Raw genomic sequence first — 17,230 nt, 5'->3', positions numbered from 1 at the left:
CACAGGAGACCCTTAAATAGAGACCAACTTACTGACAGTAGGTCAATGAAGGATGCGCATAATGAGGGGACGATGGGGGCAAAAACATAGAGTCATGAGTGGAAATATCATGGCTGAGGAGTTGAAATAAAGACATAATCCTCCAAACCACTGGCTGTTGTTTAAAAGCGGAAATGTGCTTTTCTGTGCAGAAACAAGAGAAAGTTTTAGCCGCACATCTGCTTGAAAGTCAAATACATCAAACCCGAGTGTCACACGACTAATGACAGCCTCTAGTGGACTGCTATAAAAACATGGGTGAATTTTGGGTCATTGGACCGATTTCAAGAAGTGAGTGCTTTTTCCACTTCAGTAGTTGCATTTTGTCTGCTGCGTAACCCTCGACAGAGCCCTCTCTCTCGCACACAGGATGAGTCATGGCGTGCCAACCTCAAAAACCCCAGCTGGAGAGCTGGCAAAGCTGCACTTCTAAAAGCTGTCTACATACTACATTCTGTCAGCTTTTTTAGATTACTAATTGCACCATAGAAAAAGGTTCAAAATAGACGGGATAAAACTGTGATGGTAACAAAACCAACAGATGTACTTGAGCTCCATTAAGGCAGTCTGCCTTACATACTGACAATTTGCAGCTTTTATGTTTTATATCAATATAAATTAAATGCTTTGAATTTCCAGTTGGACAAAACTAACAAACACCTCAAGTTATGAGAATTCTATATGACTGGCAATTTTCACCACTTTCTCAGCCTTTTTAGACTAGTAGGTTAATGGAAAAATATCAAGAGAATAATAATGAAATAATCATCTTCTCTACTGGAAAGACATCTATGACTTGAATACATGTCCATTAAAGGCTGCCTGGTTCTTTAGATGCCCATTTTGCCTCTAAAGCCTCACAGCGGTGCCACTGCTGTTGTTGTTGTTTCTGCCAGGGAAGAGGTTTAAAATGAGACGCCTGACAACAGATAACATCTGAGAGGCGCTGAATCCATTATGGCGGTTGATGTTCCGGGAAAGGTTGAGGAGAGGTAAGGCCCATCTGGGCGTTTGGAGTTTGGAAAGGCAGGAAAGAAAGGGAGTGGAAAGGAGACAAAAAGGGGGCGAGAGGAGACAGCGTGACCACGGTGCATTTCCTCGATCTGTCTGGCTCCCATCCATATGGTCACATTGATTTTGTTTCAGGGATGGAAGAGAAATCAAACACTCTAATTTATTTTCCTAAATTCTGGAAGATGCACTCTGTAATATGTCTGGTCCTGTTTTGGATATGACGTTCCCAGAAATACAGACAGAAAATGACAAAGCAAAAATTCTCTTCTCTTCTCTCTACTCTAAGACAAAACTAAAGCCATTAAAACATTCAAAACTTTGCAATCTTTCCTTTAAAGTCTACCTTGGATTGATAAACTGCACCAAACCAGCTGATAATGTGACATCTAGTGGTAGCAGCTCTCACTGAAGAGGCAGCAGTGAGAGACAAACACATCCAGGTAGTGCTTCTCTGTTTTAAAGCTGATGGAGTGATATACGGCGTCTCGGCTGAGCATGTGTGCGCGTATGAAACGTACCAGCTGCAGTCGCAATAATCATCAGCGTCCTGCCATAATGCGTCTTCATGACGAGGATCATCCGCGTAGCCGGCAGGTATGGCTGCCAATCAAATTAACTGGCCAATTACGCTTCTAATGCGCCACGTGAAAAAACGTAACCAATTACCTGCCAGATGTAACCTGAACGTAAGGCCAGATGTGAAGACGTTAAGTCTGCGGTTGTTAAATTACGACTCAAGTTTGGCATGTAAATGGAAAGTTATGGAAATCTGAATAGCTTTTTAATAACGGCAGTAAAAACGGATGAGCTTTTAACAGCTGCTGCGATGGAGAACCTTTTAGGGTAATGTGTGAACGCTCAGGCCATAGAGACCATACTGTAACAGTTGGAGCTACTGTACATCCTTATAAGAGCTGGTTATTCACAGAAGGTCAATTCTGATATTAAAAGTACTTTTACTGCTAAGACTTGGGATATTCAGCAGATGTATGTTTGACTTTCTACTCTATTTTTGACACTGTGACATCCACAGTCAACTCTGTGTGCATTTTCCCCTAATAATGTGAAACACAAACTTAGCAGACTGTTTGTTATTCACCTCACATATTCGACTGAGTCTGCAGCAAGAAGGCCAGACTGACAACCTTATCCAGAGCCAACAAATAAAGCAAACTCCCATGTGTTTCCACCTTCACTGACAAATACAGCTCTGAGGAGGGTGAGATGGAGCAAATTACACTGCAGCGTAGCCCCAACAGTCCACACTGATGAACCATGAAATTGTGATTTGTTAGAGCAACTCTGGACGGAGATTAAAATTAGCACCACTGACTAACACTTATATATGACTTTGCACTTTGATTAACCAGCTGGTTTGCCAGCGGAGCCTGGATGCACGCATGAGCTAATGTTTTTATCTCAGCTGGGCGATAACCTGAAGTGGGTTTTTCCAAGCAGAAATGAATAACTTCCAAGCAAAGGGTTCAATAAGGAGCTCTGAAAGCAGGAGACGGCATTTGGAAAGTGGGTTTATATTTGCAGCGTGGCTAGTGTTGGGGTGGAGTCTTACCACATCTCTGGGGCATTGCATCTGGGGCTCAGCATTCTAAAGGATGGAGGAGGGAAGGGGAAGGACAAAAGAACCAAAAGTAATCAAGCAAAAATATTTATTGACAGAAACACTGAAAGTTTGATCAAAAGCTGTGGAAGCTGGGGGGAGGGAACTTGAGGATACATGAACGCAGTGTGATGAATAAATGAGCATGCAGGATATGAAAATGACGAATCTCAGCAGACAGATTGGCAGTTGTTGTCGGGTAGCGCAGACTTTTTAATATCAGCTGTGGCTCAGAAACAACTAAAGAGCTTGCAGGGACAAAACGTCTCAATCTGTGAAGGTGTCGCTTCGCCTGCGGACTACACCTTATCAAAATCCTATTTTTGTTCCGCCTCACACTTTTTTGGAGTCTAATCAGTGTCTTCCATAAACCAGATGAGAGATATTCTAGTTTATTCTAAGGGATTGCATAAGATGAAAGTGGCCTTGATGGTCTCACAGCAATAATCTTTACAAGCAAAAGGTTGGTCTTCATGGAATGAGTTCTGAAAAAAATCATTCACACTGTTCTGTTTAGTCTAATACTCATTGATGAGTAAATAGAGTTGGTTGCTTTCTGATCATTAAACACTGATTCTCAGAAATAGATCATTTGATGAGTAGTGATTGCTACACAAAAGTTGTTGATTTTAATGCTATGTATAAAAGAAAACTAGCTTAATTTTTATTTAAAGCACAATATTCTCTAAAAAAAAAAAAGTTACTGGAATTCAATTAGAGACATGAGTGTGAAAGAGAACCCTCATTCTGAGTTTTGACTGACCTGATTTTATGCAGAATTACTGCAATAATAGAGCAGCAGCCTGAACAACACTGACAACTTATTTATCTACTTTTACAGCAGAAAGCTCAGTTTCATTTTCAGTACATTATTTGCCAGATTGATATAGTTTCACATGAGTGATAAAATATTCTTCCTTCCTTCTTGTTCAGTAACTTAAAGATTAAGGCCCCTTGCTTGATATCTGCTAATGTCTGTAGCATTTGTAGTACTAGTACAACAGCTGCTGGCTTTATATTTTTCATTACTCTCCATTAGATTTAATTTATGGAACCTTTATTAACTGCCATTTTTAATTCGCAAGTGCTACGTGCAAAGGAAATTGGCTGTTCATTCTTTAAATCCAGCTTTAGTTGATACTTTTTTAGCTCATTTGGTCACATAGTTTTTGTTTTGCAGTTATATATTTTACCTGGGATGCTGTTTAGCCTCCGTGAGCTTTAAGATCAATGAGAAAGTGTGTAGTCGAGCTTCAGATAAGAGACTCATTTTGTGCACTGGACCTCATCTCCCTCAAGTCCCATCTCAGCTCTTTCACATCAGGCTCTCCAGCCTCTCCAGCTAATAACCACCGATCAAATAAATCCTGCCATCTAACTACCAACGACGCAGAGTCAGCCGGACTTAACGCCTTGCTCTAATGTAAAGATGAGTATCGACCAGCGTGGCAGTTCCTCTCATCCACCTTCGCCCGTAGCGACAGCCAGCCAATAGCCTCATCTCCATCCTTTGCTGTGATAATTGTCACCAATCAGGCATTTGATTGACACAACACGCTAGCGAATGGCTGTTTGTGCCTCTAATAGCCCCAGTTGGCTTCTGACAGTAAAGGCAGAGAGTGTTTTTATGACAACAGAGGATGGATTCAAGGCAGTTTGGTGCCATAACTCAAGGAAATACTCAATAAGGTGTGTGTTTAAGCCAGCTAGTGGAGCCAGAGAGATAGCAGAGAATCATTGACTGCTGCAGTGGAGTAAACACTGGCATGATTTAAAGCTCGCCAACAGGCTCCACTGTTCACTCTTCCCTCACATTAAAAAAACCCACTTAAAGTCTCAGTGTTGCCTTGTTTTCAATTATGAGCTCACTTCTTAATCAAACAACTTTCAGGTAACTCCAGACGTGCAGCACTTCAAACCTTTCCTTTCCGCAAAGATAATTAAGTGTAACATCTGGCATCATGTAAAAACACGACCTTGAAGAAAGCGAGCGGTTGTAGCAAACCGACTAAATTAGCAGCAGTTTGCATGAATCATTGAAGTCATAAGTTGCGAGCGGCAGCAGCATCCGAAAGCCACACACAAAGATTTGCGCGGCTGTTTGTGCAGCGTAACGCGTACGGACGCAGCCCGATTGATATTCAAGCCAAGTGTGTTTTTCACTCTCTGCCTACTACCTGCCCTGCGTCTGTGTCTTCATCCCCACATCCATCAATCTACCAAGTCACCTCGGAGGCAAAACACGGCGACAGAAACGGGAAATACAGAGACGGGCAGAAGGTTACCCATCGTAGCGAGGGAATGAAAGGGAAGTGGCGGATGAAAGGAGCAGGAGAGGAGGGTGACAGATGAAGAAAGGCTGGAGACAAAGTGAAAGCGAGAGGAAAGGAGAGGGTGAAGGAGATAAAGACAAAAGATTGAGCTCTACAGGTTTCCCCTCGGAGGCTGGCCACAGCTTGATAATAGAGAGGAGTGCAGCGACAGAGCGGGACAATCAATCTGCATGCTCGGCTAGCGTGTTGTGTTAGCTGGGAAATGAGAAGACAACACGGCACTCACTGTGGGGATTAACGCCACTTGTGACAGCCAGGAGCGCAAACAGACACACACTCATATGTAAGTATTAGCTTACACCCAGAATCTACACTCGTCCATGCAGGAAGATGGGACTGTATATGCATGGCGTGATGTGAAATCCATTATGTTGACAGGATGAAGGCACGGAGAGTGACTGACGTACCACTTCTCGGGGGAGGAAGGCCTCCTCCTGGCGTAGAACCAGCAGACCCACGGCCCCACCCATGGGTGTAGCCCTGAGTAGAGACACCACCTCTTCCTGGGTCCGCCCATTCAGGTCCACTCCATTCACCTGAACAGAAGACACAGCAACTGGGTTCAGCTCTAGACAAACTTAAGGCATGCCTAGTTTCCCTGTTAAAGAAAAAAAAAAACAGTAATTCACTTGTTGGTGGAACGTATTCTGCTGTCTGTGCTAGGCTAAGGCTAGCACCAAGAGGTGTGTCTCTGAGCCTGTGGCAATCCAATCTTGAACACTATAACATCTTTCTAAAGTCTCAGTAACTTTAACATTCTTTTTTAACTGACAGACATGCCGTGCTAGTCAATACACAACGTGCAAAGACTACACAAGAAGCCCAGGCACCGCCACAAATCGAGACACTAGCAGCTTTCACAGTGGCTAAAGCTAGCGGCTAAGTTGGGAGGTTGCCACAGATTACCACGAAACAGTGTGTGTGCAGCAATAACTAACAATTCTTTAAGGTTTGGGCATTATAGCAGACTCAGCGGCTGGGTTCTATTCAAGACAATCTCAAAGTAGTGTTTAAAACAGAGAAAGCCAGGAAATCTTGACATTTTTATATCAAAGTTGCAAGTGGTTCATTTCCTAATTTGATTACCTGATCAACTGGAACAGCTCTAATTTACACAACCTGACAAAAACATGAGGGTAAAGTGTTTCAAAGTTTTGTGGAATAGCTCCATAAATTAAGTGCTGCACAGGGTAATCCTTTATGCAAATGGTTTACAATGTGGGATGTCGCAACTTCAAAAGCTGCTCCGTTCCTGCTGCACAAGATGAAGGACGGAAACACGTTCTTTGAGCTGCAATCTCCATGAGAACACAGCTACCTGAAATGAATTGGTTGCACTTTAAATTCAACATATGGCAGACAGGTTTGACAGAAGACAACTATTTGTATTTGTGGAGTCTTTACACTTTGACACATTGTACATACTGGAGCTTGTGTAATGTTGCAACAAATCCATGACTCTTACCTGGTGCACCTCTACTGTCCAGATCTTACAATCCAAATATCATCTAGGATTTCATCGAATAATGCAATAAACTGTTGTCTTAAGTGTCACTTCACTTTTGATTTCTCACCTCCAGCAACCTGTCTCCTGCCTTGAGGCGTCCATCCTGGATGGCGGCTCCCCGAGGCAGAATATTCTTCACATAGATGGGTGCTGAACCTCCGATGGGAACATCTCGTGACGTTATACTGAAGCCGAGTCCCTCAGGGCCTGTGGGAGGACAGAAGGTCTAAATATGGAGTCCAGTTTTATCCTGAGGCACAAGCAAAGGCAATTCGATTCCAGCTGCACTCCTTCAGCTCAAGGTACTGAGCTTACATTGATATTCAGCTGGCATTGTTCCACTTGATCTGATGTCATAGAAGGCAATGATGCTGGTCAGTGTTTAGAGAGACCTGGAATGAAGTGGGCTGTTTGATTAGGAGTAAAGAGATGATATTCAGGAAGAAACTTCCACTCAATGGAAGCTGCTTCTACTACTCAATTGGTACCTCACTTTTTCATTACAGCAGTCATATCCGGTTTTTCCTGCTGAATTGTGTATAGTGTAGGTAGCCTACCCTGCCTAAAATAAAGGGTATGTCTGCTAATGTCTAAAAACAAATAAATCTATTCAACATCGATAAGTGAGGCTGTTGTTTAAGCCATTATCAATTAACTCCTCTCACATCGAGATAAGGTGCATCAAGATGTGTCTGAATTGGCTCAGCGTGCAACTGACTGATTGATTGCAGCCAAACATTTGCAGTGATTAATCAGTAACATGTCACAATGTTGGAAAACCGTCTTTAACACTGGAGAGAAACAGTGCAATCAGAGCTACAGCCTTCACTATTAATGTCATTGATCAGTCTTTGACATCAGTGTTTCTAACAGCAGAAGTTTGCCTTTAGCGTACATTAAGTGGAACTATGTGATTTATACCATTGATGAACTGCTCTGTCTGGAGACCAAATTGCATCTTATTTGTCGTGTTGCACAACCTCGTTTCAGCATCTCTCCTTCTCTCATGCAAATCCCCTTTTATGGTTTTGTTTCCATTTTGCAAACCAACAACACTAGCAACTGTACAACCTTTTGGAGAGAACACAACAATGACTCTCACTTTTCAGTCTCTGGTGACCTGGTGCTTCCAGTACACAACATCCTCAGATGCTGCTGATCTGTCTGTGCTTATTAATCTGTGTTTATGTGGGCGGATGTGATTTTGCTTGTTTACATTTATAAGTTTTGCCTGCAGTCCCTTCACAGTGCATCATTATGAACCATTAGGAGCGCCGGCCTGTATTTTACATCATCCATATTCCGAACAAAAACAACGTCTTGCAATTAGACGAGGTAAGTACAGCAGATGAAGAAAAATCCTCCATCCTGTCAGCACCGAGCTAAAGGAGGTTCTTCGTGAATGACTGAAGTAGCATACAATGTAAGGCTTTTAAAGTCTGAAGCTGAACAACTTAATAATTATATGCAATTACACTGAAAGTTCAGCCTGAAGACTTGGAGCACTTTCGCTCTGTATTTAATTGAAGCCTGGAACTGAAAAACAACCTGTGCTAATAACACACTACCCTACCGAGGGTTATCAAAGGTGTAACTGCGGTGCCACTGTTTCCTTCCCGCACTTCCATCTGTGTCAACACACTGATGATCAACACATTTAAGAAGCTCCATCTGCATAAGCGTGACATTCGGCCAGATCTTACCCTCTGGAACATGCGACTACATGAGTGTTTTTCAGAGAGCTTTGTGAAGAAACGGCTTCAAATGACACTGTGTGTAAGACTGACAAAAAAGGTTAATGTAAGAACAATAATGAGCGTCCTTGCTGTATCAAAGCACTGGCCTTAATCCTCCCTGCCTGTCTGACTGAGCTGATGCAAAGAATAGCAGAACACTTAGCCATTCTGTTTCACATCCTCTACCTAATCCCCTACATTGATGAGCCAATCAACTTCCCGCAGGCAGGCGAGGTGCGGTATTATACTCACCGGTAAATGCCTGTAGAGTTCCTGGCTTTAAACAGGGAGGAGGATCTTTAAAACTCCCATTAGCTTGATTAAAACATACCTAAGCAATTTCCTGTGCAGAATCAGATTCTTTGATTGATTTTGATACTCCCTGGGATTTGCGACGGGACCGGTGTCTGATTTGAGCTGCATAAACAATGCAGGGGTTTAATCTGCGCTCAAAGCTTGTGGGCTTAAGTCGGTGCTCCAAAAAACAGAACAGATGAGCCAAACAGGCCTCTCGGGAGTCGCTGTCAAGTGTCTGCTCCAACAACACCAAACAAAAGGTGGAATGAGAACAGATAACATCTTTGACTGTGAACATAACAGATCTCCTGGCGTATCCTGCACAGAATGTAGTGTCTTTCTGGGTACTGTAACCAAGCAGGAAGAGGAGCGGTGAGAGTAAGAAAATATGATACAAGAATAAGTGGAAATAACCATCAGTCAGGAATACGCAACAAGCATCTGGACATTTTTATGTTTTATGTTCTGGCTTGATTCCAGTCCCTCAAAAGAGGACAGGTTTCATTGCAAACTTCAGCGGGCATATGGTGCAGCCCTGTCAGACTCTTTGCTGTGGCATTTGACAGTGCACAGGGACTAGCGGCTGCTTAGCAACAAGCTCTCTGGCCCTGAGACCTGGCACCAACACCTGGAATCCTGCTGGCAGAGGTTTGTACCACCTGTGCCAGCTGTCAGTCAAAGCCCACACTGAGGAGATCTCTCTAAAGTTTTATTCCTTACGTTGCCTGTTGCTCCACACCTCCATCTACCATACTCTGTTTGGTTTTCTCACCTTCACTTTTGACATCAGTATGGGAAACTCTGGGTGTTTTTAAGCCCGTTACATCATTGTTCATATTTTGCACGCTTTGGTGTTTTCACCATTTTTCAACAAACCGTTCCTACACTTGTTTTGATGTGCCGGGAATGAGGAAATTGCTTGTTTATTCAGCTGAAACACAAAGATTGGGGAAAGAAATACACAACATCCCTCTCATTTTTGAAAGCCAGAGGAATGCAAAGCATGAGGAGAGACTTTTACAGCCCCTCTGGAAAGAATCAGATGATCCTTCAAAAACAAAATGATGTAATACATCATGTAAGGGACTGAGATGACTTCGGGTTTTTTCCCCACAATAACAAAAAAGAACTTTTCTGAAAATAGAAGTTGCGAATGTTTTTCTAGGTTTTAAAAATCTTTCAAAGGTCTGACTGTTAGGGCTGCAATCAAACAGAAACACACGAGTTTCATTGAAGTCTAAGTGCACAACAAGCCTTTGATAGTGATGTAATCTGTCAGTCAATGGCAAAATCTCTTGAAGCTCATCTGCTCATAGTTATAAACATTTAAACACACACACTAAACAACTTGCTGCAATGTCCCAACAAGAAGGTCACCAGTCAAGAGAAATTTTCTGTGTGTGTGTTTTATCTGGTGCTTTTCTCCAACTCACCTTTCTTCAGCTGGATGTTGAGTCTCCTGCCAACTTTTTTTATAAATCCTCCACTTTGATTGGAGTTCATTGCCCTCTGAGGCGAATGGGTGTGACCAGTCGGAGGTTTGGCTGCAGAGACCGCTGGATGAGTTAGAGGTGGGTATCCATCGGCCGGATCGGGGTGAAGATGGGGATGAGGGTGCGGATGGGTGTGCGGGTGCGTTTGGGAACCGTGCCGGGACATCCTTTGCGGCGTGTGGTCGATGCCGGACACGGTGCTGCCGCTGAGGGAGTCCGGGCTAAAACGGCCTGAGGCGTATGCCGGGTTCCTCTCAGCGTGAGACAGCTGCTCGTAGTGGGCCTTCATCGACGACGGAACCACGTGGAACATGATAACGGGGGAGCGCATGGCTTGACGGAACATATTCTGGGCTCTGGGACGAAAAGAGCGGGAGGAAGGAAGAGACACGGAAAAAGGACAGGCAGGGGAATGGAGAGGGAGAAAGTCACATTTTCAGCTGATTTTAACCTTACACAACATCATATACAGTACAGTCATACTCATCTGTGCAAACTTGTCTAGTGAAGAACTCTAGCTACCCTGAAGTTTCTCAAGCACATACACATCCATGCTATATTTAAAATCCATCTTCGCCCACCTGAACATTCTGACATGTTAATTAATACTTATTGCCAGCGTGAGCGGCTCTAAAAAGAAACTGAACCCTCCCCGACAGCTCCATCACATAATCCCCTCATTTGGCTGCAGATGAAGGAGACCTCTATCCGTCGGGTAGTTTGCAGAAAATCCTCTTTTAAAACCCCCTTCGGTGTGAGCTCATGTACAGTAGGTGTGAATGGAAACTTATGTTGGCTGTCAGCGCCTTGTAAAAGCAGAGCCTTGTTAGCGCCACCTGTTTCAATAAAGCTCACTTCGGTATGGCTCTTCCTTGGCCCTCCCAACAGCTGAACGGACATTTAGGAAATTGCTCGGGCTCCCAGAATTTCTATTGCTCCCCATTTCCCCTTGATTGACAACTATAACTTGGACTGTTGAGGAATTTCTTTGAGAAATTCCAAGCCCATTTTCCCAGCAACTAACAACCTTCCCCAAGGAGGATGGACTTGTCACGGCATCTTTAGGATTTCAGGCCGGATCAAGTGTCAGACGAGAAGAAATCTGCTCCCGTATAAAAATACTGCTAAATAACAAGAGCAACTGCTGCACTGACGGACTTTAAACAGCTATGTCTGGAGGCTTTATTCCCACCCATCACGTAACTTCAGGCTCCAACAGCAGGGGTTGACTGGAGTGGCATAACAGGACTGAGATAAAAGGGTTGGTTTGTCCAAATTACGGAATATCTCACTTTCTCCTGCAGGCAAGTTTTGATTTAACTGTCAAATGCCTGCAAGGTTATTCCATCTTAAATCAGCAGGGATCTTCTGCTATACCATCTCTGATTCGCTTGAAAGTTTTTTTTTTAAAATCATAAATCATGGGTAATTAAAATGATATCTGTGAAATTTTCAGACATTGAAATTTGAGGCTATGCTTGAACGACAATATCTCCAGAACTATTTAAGATAGAAGCCTGGAACTGTCAGTGTCATTTATTATCATGCCATTAATTCAGAATCTGCACTACTGGGTTCGGAATTTTCAAATTATTTTGAGCATTATCATTTTAATTTGTAATGTGTGTTCAAAGATGGGACTTTTCATTACTGCTTTACTTTTATATATATATATATATATATATATATATATATATACACACACACACACACACATTTTAGCTCCTTGGTCATTAGAGATCAATATTATTGCAGATTCTGAATGGACAGACCAAGAAATAACAAATATAGCATCATAGTTTAATATGCAAAAAAAGTTGGTCAACAAACATTGAAAAATAATAGAAAAAAATATATCAGAAAGTATTTGATACATCAATCAAAAAAATCTACAACTATGTTTTAAAAAAAATATTCCATAGATGGATAGAACAATGTCAGGCAAATCAAAAATGGTTAAGCAGATGTTTATTTTAAAAAAGATGATAATCTGAGATGGCATGACCCTGCCTAGATGAAGAAATAAGTGTCTTCAAAAACTATCAACAACATGTTCTTTGGATTATCTGAGATACAGGAATGCTGTGTCATCAAAGATCTGTTGCTACTGAAGTGAAACTATTCGTCTTGTGTGTGTGTTGATTCTTTATCATGCAGGTCATTGTAATCTGAGGTGCTTCAGGAGAAGACTGGACTTCTTGTTGTGGTTTTTGAAGATGCTGGACTTTCATCCAAGAGACTGTCAATTTTTAACTGACGAGGAGTTGCAGATTCTCATCTTCACCCCTTACAGCAGATGGATGCAACAACACTTATCAGATACTTAAAACAAAGTCTTGAGAGCCCTCCTTACGGAGTTTCACCACCAGTAACACCTTGAGATGTGAAAGTCTCGGGTTGTTCATGGGCCTTTAGTAATGTGATTTGGTGGCAACAAAAAAACTTTAACTCCATCAGTCAAAATTGATAAAGACTCTTGGATGTGGGGTGAAATGTCCTGCTGCCTTCTACGGAAACCCCTAAACCGCTACTGAATTAGAGTTGTAGAAAATACTCTCAAAGCCTCAAGCAACAAATCACATTCATCTGCAATGCCTAGATATTGCTGGAGTTAGATGGAAAAACATGAGTGTTTTTGTTTGTTTTAAAATTTGTGAGAACAGACCCTGTAAGTCCCTGCATTTCTGGGGACTACTGACTCCCATGGGAGAGCAATGCATCATCATTATGTATCCCCACCAGGTCATGTGTGGGTGGCACTTTGCATAATGCATTACATAATGTATATTGCTTTGGAAATGTATATTGCATTTCGAATCACGGACGTATTTAGTATACGTTTACGCCGGTCACACGAATGCATGACTGCATTTTCTGATATTGCAAGTAAAACTGTACATAGAGAACCAAAGTATGCATGCATCACATTGCATCTAGAAATCGGGTGAGTGGGTTTGGTTTGGCAGGGAATGAAAGCACGAGACATGAACAGCACTGAAAAGCAGAGATAGTGAATTTTAGGAGCCTTTTTTCCCATTCTGGAAAGAGGGAAGAGGTGCAAGAGCAGGAGTCCAGTGGAGCTGCTATGGACACACAGGGGAATAAAGGCTGGGAGGATTGAAGAGATCGCTTCAGCAATTGAGGCTGTGACCTACAGGAGTTAAATAGGGGAAGGTTAGCTTAGCACAGTGACAGGCAGCGGAGGAGCCTGTGCGCTGGCAGGAGAGCAGAGAGGAGGGAGACAAGGCATGAGGGGAGAGGATAACAGCTGAAAGAATGGTTCAGGACTACAGCTTTTTAAAAAGAGGGAAGAAAGCCAGTCACACAGGAAGTTCAGGGACCACCAGAGCTCAACATCGGCTCCTCTGAGCTGCCGTCTTACTGTTCGAATCGGATGTTTCGCAGGTCTCCGTTATTGATACGGACGATGCAGTCGTTCTCCTGGAAGAGGCCCTGCTGCTCGGCCTTGCCTCCCCTCTCCAGACGCTTGACCAACAAGCCAAGAGTCCTGAAATGTTCAAAAGTTCATGTCAAGAAGTGGAACATGAGACAGAGTCAGAGGATTCAATATGGCCTGAAGAGAGCTACAGTGGAGAATATACTTTATTCTTGGTTAACGCTGCCGGTAACAAACACTTGTCTGCAAGTGCACACATGAAACATTAAATGGTGCAATAAATCAGTTATGGTTCATTTCATAGATTTACACTGATTGTCTGGTACTAAAACTCATTTGAATTTATGATGGTTTGAATCTATTGAAGTAAATTAATTCTAGAAGTTGTTTCTTACATAAGAATCTGCCCGTCTTACATTTTGCCGTTACAGATTGCGACACAAACTGGAGCGCTGTTACACGACTGTATGGTGAAGGTGTGCTGAGGCAGTCACCAGTAATAACACACAACTCTATCAGATATATTTAACAAATTACAACAGGCGGACAACAATGAAAAGTATGCTAACCATCACCACATCCATCCAGGGCATTAAATTTGCTCATGCAAAGTTTCAACATTTAAATAATCAGTTCAAACACACTTTTTTGACAAGTACTTTTTCCCTAAAAAACGAGAAAGTTATTATATTTTAACTGATTATATAAGTCTATGTTTAGTTATTTTAATCTAGACTGGAATAAGGATTATTGTGGTTTTCTTTGGGCACAGTTGCACTCCATGTTTTAGAACCAAAAAGACACTTGTGCACTGTTTTACCCAATATGTTGGTTATTTACCACCAAGTGCTTTGATGTTCTGTGGTTTTTGTATTATTTATACCACAGTAATGCATTTTTGATTTCCCGTTCCCATGGTCAGATGACTATCCAAGAATCAAGTCTGTGTCGTGTCCGTGAAAAGCTTTCTCTCTCATAAACGGGAAGCATTGACTAATTGCTGCCTCGGCTGCATCACGTGGTGCCAGAGACGAGGACACGGCGTGGTCCCATCATCAGCATCATCACTGCACCGATGAGGCTCATCAGGGGAAGCAGTCAGAGGTTCAACAGTCAGCTGTGCGTCTGCTTGGATCGACGCTTTGCATGTGTTCATTTTCAATCCCCCTTCGTCCCCGTTTCTGAGCAAGAAAATAAAGCGGTTTCCGGGAGTGGCTGATTAAAAAAAAAAACAAAAAAAAACAGCGGTATTAAACCAGCAGATAGCTCAGAGAGGAGCTGGTCTATCGCGTTGCAGCACTTGAGCCGTGCTGAGCTGCAATGGTTGTCGGCCTGTAATCTGGTGTGGCAAACTGGCTTATGCTTCCCCACACAGCCGCAGCGAGAGGCTAACTTCACCTGAAAGGGCGCTTTACGGATTATACACCAGAGTCTGAGGAAGAAAATCAAGCATGGGCAGGGAAGACGGCACAAACCCTAATCGAGTCCTCTTCGGTGTATAGTCTCTGTCTGTGTGTATCAAGGCTTTTTCGGAGGTGGTACGAGCCAGCGTCGCCTAGGTAAATTGGGTTGATTTTAGGCTTTAATACTTGCCCTCGCCCGAGGCTTATAATTCAATATGAATGGGAATGTGATTACAGTGGGGGCAGAAAAGTTCAGGAGTTGAGAAAGTTCACAGACAATTCCCCTGATTGAATCTGAGCGAGAACACAATGTGATTTGCTGCGGAGGGGGGGCCATTTCTCTGATGAAAGCCGGGCATCTTAATCTTGGTGTAACGCCCAAACTGACATTTCCCCAATAAAAGAAAAGTGCATTATAAATGTGCTTTTAGGTTGATTAAGTTGGGCAGCGAGAAAAGTGATACGATCTTGATTTTCAATAAAGTGCAACAGAGTTTAGAGTCGGCCGTGATATTTGCAAGCCTTCGGGCGGAGTCACACGGAACATAAAGAAAGTTTGGACATTTGTGGGACTTGCTCTTGCCTGCTGTGGCTGGTGGCAGGAAATATGTTGGCACTATAAAAGAATATTAAGCATCAGAATTAAAACTTTATAAACTTTCGGCGTTCTTTAAATCAGGAGCCGCCGCGTAAATGTCAGGTCTGGAAACGCTGCTGTACACTCCACTGTACTGAGCTTTTTAACTGGATGAGTTTTTTTTTTTTGTTCCAAAGTGTTTCATGACTTGGATCACAGCCTCCTATAACTGCCTCTCCGGGTATATTTAAACCAGATGTGAAATTCCTCTAATTCCTTCACAGCTTTGTTCCATGTGTGCTGCGTGTTGCGCTGCTCAGTGTATTCTTTGAATAATGTAAAGCTGATGTGACGGCAGCCACAGAGAAATATGACGGTCACCTGCAAACCCTAAACAACCGTGATTGATTGCTGTAAACTGGAAAATGGCTTCATGATGCCGACATTAAACCCTGTGTATGTGCGTGCATGTGTCGTCAGGTTTGTGTGATGAAGCGATTACAAACGGGCAGAAAACTGGAATGTCCGGTATGCGTGGAACTTTTCATGTATGGGTGTGTGTCTGACTTCAAACGGCCCAAAACAACACACTTTAAGACATTTCTTTTTCTTTTACCAGAAACTGAATTCTTTTATGAGCCTACAATAAAGCTGACAAGTCATCAGCTAAAGTGGGTAAGTGAGCAATTTTCTTTTTTTTTCTTTTTAAAAGTCTAAAAGCTGTCAGGTGTGTAGCATTGCTTAAAGACTGACAAAAAGTTACAAAAGAGGAAAAAAAAAAGATTGAATGTTGAAAGAACTAAACTTTCTCAAATTAAAGACACGCAGTTAAGGTGAAGAACTGGAATTAGCAGAGAGATGAACAAACTAGTAACTCTTCTAACAGTCTTTCAGTTCTTCAGAGACACATTTCGAACCATTTACGGCCCCTTTACATTCGTGTTAAAGACCCGTGGACACTATTCTTGCCTCATCCTCGCCTTGATTCTCTTCTAGCCTGTCTGAGCAGCACTGCGGCTCCGCTCCGGATATTTTTACCTGCGGTCCCTGCCACTGAAAGGCACCACGTGGATTCCCAGGGGCCCGCCGTCGTTTGACACCTCCACCAGTTTGACAATGTCTCTGGGAGACGGACGAGTGGGTGGCGGAGAGACAAGGAAGGGCGGGTGGGTGGGTGAGGGGGAAGGGAGTGGAGAGAAGAGGAGAGGAGAGGGGTGACACCATGTGGGCAAAAAACAAAAGAAAACAAAAACAGGAAATAAGGCAATGGAAGAAAGAAATATCACAATGACAACAACAGAGTGGTGCAAATAAATGAATCAAAAGAGAAGGTGCTGGAATAGACAAACAAAAAACACAATAAAATAGAGCAATCCAAATAAATCATATAAAAGGGGATAACAAGGAACACTGAAGGTTTCCAAAAATCCTCACAAACACACAACTTAGGTCTATCTTCAAAGGGTGAAATGAGAGACAGAGGTCTCGGCATGCAGCTGAGTTTAACCGCAGAATACCATGTGTTTACCGCTCCTGTGCTTGTTAGAAATGGTGCACATTGCTATCGTGTAAGATGAATGTTCAAGACACGCATTAAGATCTGTGAAGTGCAAAACCGCCCTTCTAAAGCTGCATGTGAGTGAATATGTGGGGAGAAAACCTACATTTTGTGTCCAGCAGCAAGTTAATAAACCTCAAAGTAAAGAAAACATTGAAGAAATAACAAAGCAGAAATAATCTTTACCCCAGTGACAGTGTAAACAAACCACTAATCCAAGAAACAAATGCAAAAAAAAAAAAGTCTTTACCACAGGCA

The 17,230-nt window shown here is 42.6% G+C and overlaps 1 protein-coding gene across 1 annotated transcript in view; it reads right to left on the bottom strand.

Moving 5' to 3' along the window:
- The window catches only part of pard3ab (par-3 family cell polarity regulator alpha, b), a 335,934-nt gene that overhangs the window by 146,059 nt on the left and 172,645 nt on the right, over nucleotides 1-17,230 (bottom strand). Inside the window, exons 7-12 of the mRNA XM_051953203.1 lie at nucleotides 16,453-16,536; nucleotides 13,420-13,545; nucleotides 9,978-10,393; nucleotides 6,579-6,718; nucleotides 5,412-5,540; nucleotides 2,624-2,659 (exon numbers count right to left, since the gene is read on the bottom strand). Of these exons, the coding sequence (XP_051809163.1) occupies nucleotides 2,624-2,659; nucleotides 5,412-5,540; nucleotides 6,579-6,718; nucleotides 9,978-10,393; nucleotides 13,420-13,545; nucleotides 16,453-16,536 (931 nt within the window). The remainder of the gene's footprint in view (nucleotides 1-2,623; nucleotides 2,660-5,411; nucleotides 5,541-6,578; nucleotides 6,719-9,977; nucleotides 10,394-13,419; nucleotides 13,546-16,452; nucleotides 16,537-17,230) is intronic.

This window comes from Acanthochromis polyacanthus, chromosome 9, assembly GCF_021347895.1.
Source record: "Acanthochromis polyacanthus isolate Apoly-LR-REF ecotype Palm Island chromosome 9, KAUST_Apoly_ChrSc, whole genome shotgun sequence".
Taxonomy (NCBI): Eukaryota; Metazoa; Chordata; class Actinopteri; family Pomacentridae; genus Acanthochromis; species Acanthochromis polyacanthus.
This window is presented reverse-complemented; position numbering and strand designations above follow the sequence as displayed.